The following is a 9,867-nucleotide window of genomic DNA, read 5'->3' as shown; positions in this document are numbered from 1 at the left end:
AGGTGTAAGTGTAAGTATCGGTTGTTACATTATGATTTAATCATATGATGGTCCATCATTCAGTTACGTGCAATTATTCGAATAACAATACGACTAAGCTCTTCTCTTCGATCCTCGGATCCACGAAAACAATTGCATATGCACATGCTATGATAACTTCTGCTGTGGATAAAATATATAACTTTCATTTTCTAGAAATCGACCTTTATACTTAATAAAAAAATATTAGTAACTCCTTGATCAAATCTAGAACCAAATAGATTTTTCTTTTTCTGTTTAAAAATAGGAAAATTTGCTAAAATGAGATGAAATTGAAGGACTTTCGGAAGTGTTATTAGTTTATATATTTTAACTGATTTAACAAACTATATAATATTTATAAATCCAAATAAAATTTACAAATTTTTAAATCTAATATATGAATTTAAATTATTATTTACAAATCTATAGATTTTCTCTCGGATTTAAATTTTGTATTTTTACAAAAAAATATAGATACATATCCATTCAAATTTATTATTAAATCAAATTTGTTTGTCAATCTATATGAATAACATATGATTTAATTAGAATTTATAAATCATTAAACCAATAACTCATGATTCAATATAGATTCTAAAGCCATAAAACCAATAACACTAAATTTAGTTTGGATTTTCAAATTCACTAAATATACTAACCAATAATCCATACTTCGTCTTCGTCTCATAGTATTTTCCTTTATAATTAATGTTCCAATGATTCTATAGTTTACATTAACCCGAGTGTATCTTTAAATATTGAATTATACTTAAAATTTTAAATAAATTTTAAATTAGTCTAAATATATTGTTTGAAAATAAAATATTCAATTTCCTTACAAAAGGTGTGAAATGAAAAAATGACAACAAACTCAGGCGTCAGATTTTGTTTTGTAAATACACAATAGAACATCATACTTGTTTTATAACCGCATGAAAAGGGTGAAAACAACATTTATACTATATATAATACAACTCTACCAAAGTATTCGGACAAATTTCTTTACAAAATGCGACCAAATTCTTTAAATTATGACCCAAAATTTGGTCAAATGAACCGTTGTTACTTTAGTACTATGCAATTTTTTCTCTCCTTTTAAGTAATTTTCACTTTGTTGGGACTTGGGCATTTGAGAAATCCTAAATTTTGCATAGCAGTCTAAAACTATTAAGAAGAAATTTTGAGCTGCAAAGTCAAACGAGACGGAACAACCTCAAATTCTTGTTACTAACCAAACGAAATAAGATATATTCAGATATACTTATTCAAAAAGCGTTCTGGATTTTGTTCCTAGATATCCCAACACAAAGTGAAGGTTTTTATATTAATTTGCATTTACAAATCAAATTCCAATACCGTAAATATACCATATAAAAGAATTAGATCTGACTCAATAGTCTTTTTATGACAAATACACTTATTATAGTGATCTCGAGCAGATTCCCCAAAAAGAATGGTTTCAAGTATACTATCTGAATTGTTTAATTTTTGAAAAAGTATACTTGCGTTAGGTTGTTTTTAGGCAACAAATCACTACGTAACATGTAATGTAGAAGTGTTGGGCTAAGATTTTCTTTAAAATAGGTTTCTTTCTAAGATGATTATAGCGTAGAAGTTATTTTAAAAGTATTTTAGATCTTAGCTTGGCTCATATATACAAATGTTGTTCTAGCTTTACTGTTGTGTTTTTTTTGCTGTGTTCAGTTTTCATGATAATGAGTTTACCTTCTTCTTTTTTTCTAACACTGATAATGTGTTTACCTAAAATTGATATTTTGAACAACTACAAAACAAATTCTGGCGAAGTGCCAATGTATAGTCAAATAAAATAAAATCGTACTGCTGGTCAAAAAATCACTAATTGATTTTCACATGACATAATTGTATGTCATTGGGATTGCAGCTATAATTAGTCTAATTTTCAGCTAAAATCTCAGGCTACAATAAAGAAATTTAGTTTATACTCGCTCCGCTCATATGGGAAAGCAACTACTGCATAAAACGATGATGTAAGCCTAATTTATTGTATAATTTAATTATACAATTTGGTACATATATATTTCCAGTACTTAAAACGTTTATAGTCGGTTAAGAAACTTAAAATTGCATGATAAAAAGAGATGAGATAAGACCAAAAAGTAGAGAAAGAAAAGAAGGGAGCCGAAAGCAAAAAGGTGAAGAGACAAAGTGTGATTAAGTGATAAGATGATTGTGTCATGTTCAAAATTCTCATAGTTTCGTTGTCTCCAATCTATCAATTTAATTAGCTTCAAATTATAACTCAATTTTTAACGTTCAAATATCTTATATTTCATAAGCTTAGAACTAAAAGTCTAAGACTAGCTGGCGTTTTGGTGAGATATGTTTTATGTTTCTTTTTCCGTCATCATAAAACAAATTCATTTTTTTGTTGTAAAAACAAACAAACAAATTCATTTACCAATTTGTTAATTGTCTAACTATGATTAACAACTTCCCATTATCTTTAAACCAAAACTAGATCTAGTATATTATAGTTATTCAAACATTTGTACCAAAGGAACTATAGTTAATTAAGGTAACGGAGTTTAAACTATTTGTTATCGTCCTGTAATTGTCACACGCACAATATCAGTTTAAGATCTGACTGAATCATAAGGTCAGGTACTAATTAATATAGACCAACATACCATAAGTTGTTGTCTATATATTACATCATCGTATCTATATTATTAAAACTAAAATACTTTTTACTGTTTGAAAACTTAGATAATAGATTAAATGAAAATTGTTTAGAAACAAGGATAACAGGTTAAATATTTTTTTTATTTACATATTTATTCACTGCATTTTTTTCTCATTTACAGATTTTGTCGTTTGGAAACTTGGAAAACAGATTAAATGAGAATTGTTTGGAAACACGAATAGTAGATTAAATATTTATTTTTATTTACACATTTAGCCATTGCATTTCTTTCTTATTTACAAATCTGTCACTTCACTTAAAAAAAAAAATTAATTACAATAAATTGTTATTTATTTTTGCTGAAAATAAAAACACAAATTGTAATATATAGTATATATTAATCTGCTACAATACAATTTTCAAGAAAACCAAATATCATAAAATTAATAATAATTCATAAAAACCTACTGCAAAAAATTAAATCATTTTTAAATAAAAAAAAATCAATAGGTTAATTATGAATATTACAATTACATCAAATTGCATCAAGTTATAAAATTATAAATATAATATTACATAAATATAAAAAATTATTATCAAACATATATATTATAATATAATATATTCTCCTCTAAATATATTTTACAAAACATAAAAATACAAATGGACATTTTATAAAATCAGTGGTTTATAAATTTACATTAAACGCAAGTTAAATCTAATATCCGCGCGGGAGCGCGGATCAAGATCTAGTATATATTTAAAATATTTAGTATCTTACAAATGTTGAATGAGTTGATACAGATAAATTATATTTTTTTGGACAAACATATTTTTTTTGGACAAACAGATAAATATATTCACATTGTATATATATATATATACGATTGAACATATACATGAAGCAAAAAGTAAAAAAATGAAGCACCGCTAGAGATGCTCTTAACGTTACCATGGGTTATTAAGTTAAAGTGAACGTCTGTGAATAAAGTAGTAGGGGGAATATTCCCAATCTACCAAAATGACAACTGACAAGGTACATTTGTATAGAATATAACCAAACCTCTGTTACCGTCAACTGAAGTCATTCTTTTGTACTTTATTACACTAGCTAGGCCACTGGCTGTCATTAACTTCAGACTACATTTTTAGCAAAAAAAAAGAACTTCAGACTACATTTCCATAATTGGCCAGTGATAATCGTATCTCTCTAGTCGCCCATTTTGCCTACTGCTATGGAAAATTATATTGGTTGGTCCTACTAAATGGGAACTCGATCAGGTAATGCAATTTTAAGTATATGTATACATTTAGGATGTTCTAAGAATGTGTACAAAGATTATAAGACATACAAAAATATTTGAAGACTTCATTTACTTATAAAACTTAGAAATCTGTTACCAAAAATGGTAGAGATCTGTTACGGTCATTCAATGATATCGCACCAAAAGCACCTTAGGCCTTCTTGCTCGATAGCACTCAAAACATAGTGAACGTTGTCACTTTTTCTCTTCAATATTTGATGCCTTTCTAATACTAACTGCATTAAATGTCTTGTTTCATGTCGTTCATGATTAAGTCACTTTTCATATTCATGACTAGTAGACTAGCTTGGTTTTTAAATATTCACTTATCTCCACTTTCCATAATTAGGATAGAATCAAGAGTTCTTGTTAGGTAATTAAAGGTTCAGATATAACCTTGGTTCCCGTTTAAATTCTAGATTTCTGTTCCAGCTCTGCACAACTTCAATTCAAACCTCTTTGGGAAAGTCATGCTTCAACAATTTCCACCGTTGCCGGAAATGAAAATTTTCTATTTTTATACTAGTTCTTTTTTGTTAAAGAACTTTATATCTTAGAATAGTTGTATGACAACTTCTTAGTTTTTGTTTCCAAAAAAATATTCAAAGTGACTCTTTGGTACTTCTTAAGGAACAAATAAATTAATTAGAAGCTGAAAATATGTTTTGGTCCGATTAGAGTAGCCGCTGGGCCACCTGCTTGTTCCGACTACTCGTGGTTTTCATTTTCACTTTCTCCTTCTTTATGACATAAAAGTGATTAGTTGCACTAAAAAGTTCGCTGTCCTACGCATGGTGACGTGTAGTAATATTTAAAACTCAATATTACAGTAATATATGGCTTGGATACTTTTTTAACTCATTTAAAGGTAAAAGTTGTACACAATATATGGTATTTGCTGATTAAAAATATATTAAATCTATTAATTTGATACAAAAAAAACCAAAACGACATACTACATCATACACATTAGTTGTATAACGTCAAATTAAAATGATAAGCCTAACAAACAAGATTATAAGGCTTTATAAGCCAATACATATATAAGTTTGAACAAAAGAAAGCCAATATGAATGAGTTGTTAATTGCTTGCGCCTAAGTGTGAACAAGTCTAGATGGGTATATTTACTTTGTTTTCTTTTCTTCTGTAGAACACTTCAGACAAGTTATGTCTTAGTCACTTTATCGGTCTCCCATAGTTTTGTAACAAATAAAAGCCGCATTCTAAAAACTTTTCTAATCCCAACAAAAATCTATTTATTATTCAATGCTCTACCAACTTTGTTCTATATATATTCAGGACTCCATAACCATTCAACACTCTACCAACCTTATATCTCTAATCACTCTCTTAATCATTCACAAATCACTTTTGAAGCTTTCACACCACTATTTCTTTCTTGGAAAATCCTCTCTCAATTTCCCTTCTTCGGACAATGTTCTTGTCACACAGAGAATGCCATCGACTTGAGTTGCAATCTCTCCTAAACAACAAAACGAGCGTTGAGAAGCGTTTCTATTTCTGGATTTTTCAAATATTAACAGTTGTAGCTTCGTGATCGTGACTTCAATTGTAATATCTCTTTCTGAATTTTAAATATTTACGTGGGTCAAGATTTTAGCCGTTTCTTGTGTACAAAGTCACTTAGTGTCAGAGTTATTGCAAATGGGAAGTTCAAGTTTACCTCCAGGATTCCGGTTCCATCCTACTGATGAAGAACTCATCGACTATTACTTGAAAAGAAAAGTGGAAGGCCTCGAAATCGAGCTTGAAGTCATCCCCGTTATTGATCTTTATAAATTTGATCCGTGGGAGTTACCAGGTAATAATTAACTTCAATAGTATCAAATTAACTTATTTTCACTCTTTTCTCGAGTTATTTAATTAACAAAAATATGATTTTTGTTACTTTTTAGACAAGTCTTTTCTCCCAAACCGGGACATGGAATGGTTCTTCTTCTGTTCAAGGGACAAAAAATATCCTAATGGTTTGCGTACAAACCGAGGAACAAAGGCGGGTTACTGGAAAGCAACCGGAAAAGACCGGAAAATTACATGTCGTTCATCTTCTACGGTCGGTTATAGAAAAACCCTAGTTTTCTATAAAGGTCGTGCTCCGTTAGGCGATAGAACTAGTTGGCTCATGCATGAATATCGACTATGCGATGATGAGAGTTCATCACAAGGTTCACAATATTTCAAGGTAAGAGGGCCTTTACATTTTGATCAAACCCTAAAATGCTTTATTTATTTTGTTTTAATTTTTTATGAAACAAAATTAAGAATGCAATGTGTTATTACAGGGAGCTTTTGTGTTATGCCGTGTGGCTAAGAAGAACGAGAACAAGAGTAACTCAAAAATTCAAAGAAACCTAAGTGAACAAACACTTGGATCAGGAGAAAGTTCGGGTTATTCAAGTCGTGTGACTTCACCTAGTCGTGATGGAAGGGTGCCGTTTCACTCATTTGTCAATCCGGTTTCTACAGAAACCGACTCTTCCAACATTTGGATTTCACCTGATTTCATTCTTGATTCTTCAAAAGTACGTATATTTTTTTTCTAAATTCTAATAACTAAATCAGATAAGGGTTTTACTTATCTAATACCGGTTTGGATTTTTTTTGTAGGACTATCCTCAAATCCAAGATGTTGCACCTGAGTACTTTCAAGACTTTGATTTTCCGGTTTTCGGTAATCAAGACGTTGATGTTCGAGCGAGTACCTTGAATGCAAATGTAGATCAGAGCATAGACGAATCTATGCAAACTGGTTACTGGACAAATTGTTGGTACGATCAAACCGGTTTATTTGATTAATCCGATTTCTCCTAGCTAGACGGACTTTCGTTGAGGTCGGTCTCTCTTTTAAGACAAAAACAACTTTTATCGTTCGAGTCATCTAAATTTTAGCACTGGTCTATCGATTGTTTAATTATTCTGTTTCATTACAATTAATATTATGGATTTACTATATATATTAATATTATAGGTACGTATTTGAAGATATATGTTGTTTTCTTTGTGGAATTTCTTTTTCTTCAGTAGGACTGTGTATTATTGTCATCTTATGTATGCAACGATCTCTCAGTGTTACGATGATGATTAGTTGTACCACGCACTATATAAAGAAATTTTTTTCTTGACGTCACTAACCTTTCAAACTTTTATGGAGGTGATAAGTAGATAATAATGATTATGCGTTATAACCTTTTTATAAACAGGAATGATGGGAGACCATATATATATATATTGATAAATATGACAGTTTAACCTACTTTTTTTTTTTGAAACAAAACATTTTAACCTATATATAATGTGATATTATCCAATAAATAAAAAATAATAATGGGACTTTAACCCAAATAATGCGATTTCAAGTATTTACAATATTTATAGCGAAAAGTGTGATAAAACAACAACTTGGGTCCATAGCTCAGTGGTAGAGCAATTGACTGCAGATCAATAGGTCACCGGTTCGAACCCGGTTGGGCCCTCTTCTTTTTCTTTTTTCTTTTTTGTTAATTATGCTTTATGAAGTATGACTTCACTTGCCAGAAATAACATCCGAAATATAGGAAATGATCTTTTTTTTTTTTGGTGTAAATGTTAAGAAAAGATCTTTTTACAGGTGAACTCCAAGATCAAGATGTCTCCAGTTTTACCTTATTTGTCTCTCAAAATCCCGATATCAGTTTGACTTGCCAACAGAAAGATATACACACCGCATCTATATTATTAAAACTGAAGTACATTTGAGAGTTGTTTGGAAACTTGGATAATAGTATAAATGAGAATTGTTTGGAAACATGGATAGTAGTATAAATGAGAATTGTTTGGAAACATGGATAGCAGTAGAAAATAATACTTGCTTATCTTAATTGATTTTTTAAAAGATTTTTATTATATTGTTAATCAATTCTAACCCTTCATCTATTATATTTACTAAATAAGTTAATATCTTTTACATTCATTTTCTCACTTTTTAACTATCTCATTAATTATATTTACTATAATATTTTGTCAGGATTATTTACATATTAACTATAATAATTCGACATATTTGAATGAAACCACTCTATTTGTGATAAGAATTCAAAATGGTTAACAATTTTTTTTATTTACTTATGTATCGGTTAGACATGGACATTCGGATAACTATTCAGCTACGAGTTATTTCTGTGGGTTATCATGCTTTTTGAGTTTTGAAACTAGACTTCATTTCGGTATTATAAATTTTCATGTGTGTTTCGAATCGGGTCCAGATGAATTCAGTCTTGATATATACAAACCTACAAATATCCAAAAACTAATGTATTTGACGCCGGTACGGATATTTGTATGAAAAGTAAGAATATTAACAGATTCAATTCGGGTATGTTGAATTCAAATTAAACTAAAAATAACCAAATAACCAAAAGTAATCATATTACTCTATTTGATTCAGGTTCGATTATGATGTATAGAAATCTAAAAGTATTTATGCAATTAATTATATTATGATACATATAAAATATATAATACTAATCATAAAAATAAAATATCGATTTATAAGAAAGTAAAAATTAACACCCGCACGGGCGTGCGGGTCAATCTCTAGTAAAGTTTTAATAGCGAACCCTTGAAAATCACCACCTCATGTTACAAATTCCGAAAATAAACGTTCTCAAAAAGAGAATCGAATCACCTCCAATTAAAACTAAACCAAAAACCTCATCATTTCGACTGGTCCGATTTTAATATATCTAAACATAAATTATTAACGGTGGTCGCTATAGCTCAAGTGTACTCGCTAGTCACTTAAATGAAAAGAGTCTTTAAGATCATCTGTTCGAGTACTTAGCCATAGGAAAGAGATTATAGACTTGGTCCAAACCAAAACATGTCATAACCTTCCTTTCACTCCACGCCAACCACTAGATCCGCCGGCTTCTCGACTCGAACCTCCACATCCGTCCGGTCAACAACGTTACCATTGTACTCCTTGAAGCACGCGGACGTTCCCAGCTCCTCCACTTCCTCAATAACATTATCAAGCCTCGCAACCATTTCCACAAGAAGCGACGCAAAGGCAGCAAACGGTAACGCCTCCGAGAATTCAAGACTCGTCATCACCACTATCCTGCTCAGTTGTTTCATCAGTATACGTCGCTCTCCGGTCGCCGCCGTCGATCTCCGTTCCAACGTATCAGCCCTCAGTCTTGAAAACGAACTTGCACCGTCTGGTCTGAAACGTGACACTCTTTCGCCGCGTGGTGTTCCAGTGTTTTGAACTGGAACGTCACTCTTGTGCCCAAGAGGTGATCCTGTCTCGTTTTGATGCGAAAAGCCACTGTTTGGTCCGAAACGTGATTTGTTTCCGCCACGTGGCGTTCCAGTGTATTGCCCAAGAGGTGATCCAGTCTCGTTTTGATGCGATATGTTGTCATTTGCGTCTTTATTTATCTGTTGCGTAACGGACACGTTTTGGTTATGTCTACCGCTATTGTCATTTTGTGAAACGTTGTCGTTGGAGACGAAGAAGAGCTTAGGTTGTGATTTGATGGCGGAGTTGAGATCTTGTAATGCCACTTGGAGACTCTCTGAGAGAATCTCCGGCGAACAGCGTCGTCGGTTTTGAGTGCTTGCGGCGAGTTCCGTCAAAACTTTGCAGATTTCTCCGGCTAATCTAACGCATGGATCCTTAAAGAGTACACGTATAGACCTAGGAGTCTTCAAAAGTAACAAACATACAATTATTTACATCAGAGTTAACTAAGTTGTTAGAAAAAACAATTAGTTTAATTATGTAACTGAAAATTTACTAACTTGCTGTTTAACATAAAAAGTGTACCGTACAAACAAATATTGGATGAAAACTTAGTATTTCTACAATGAAT

The 9,867-nt window shown here is 31.1% G+C and overlaps 1 protein-coding gene and 1 non-coding gene across 2 annotated transcripts; both read left to right on the top strand.

Annotated features, from left to right (window-relative positions):
• The first annotated feature begins 4,087 nt into the window (after positions 1 to 4,087).
• Positions 4,088 to 7,139, top strand: LOC106399784 (NAC domain-containing protein 96). The gene is made up of 4 exons (XM_013840237.3): positions 4,088 to 5,813; positions 5,908 to 6,194; positions 6,295 to 6,534; positions 6,620 to 7,139. The coding sequence occupies exons 1-4, from the start codon at positions 5,657 to 5,659 to the stop codon at positions 6,806 to 6,808; spliced, it is 873 nt and encodes a 290-aa protein (XP_013695691.2). The 5' UTR covers positions 4,088 to 5,656; the 3' UTR covers positions 6,809 to 7,139.
• A 274-nt stretch (positions 7,140 to 7,413) lies between these two features.
• TRNAC-GCA lies at positions 7,414 to 7,485 on the top strand. The gene has a single exon. It is a non-coding gene; the product is annotated as a tRNA-Cys (tRNA).
• Positions 7,486 to 9,867: the final 2,382 nt, after the last annotated feature.

The sequence above is a fragment of the Brassica napus genome, chromosome A6 (genome assembly GCF_020379485.1).
Source record: "Brassica napus cultivar Da-Ae chromosome A6, Da-Ae, whole genome shotgun sequence".
Taxonomy (NCBI): Eukaryota; Viridiplantae; Streptophyta; class Magnoliopsida; order Brassicales; family Brassicaceae; genus Brassica; species Brassica napus.
This window is presented reverse-complemented; position numbering and strand designations above follow the sequence as displayed.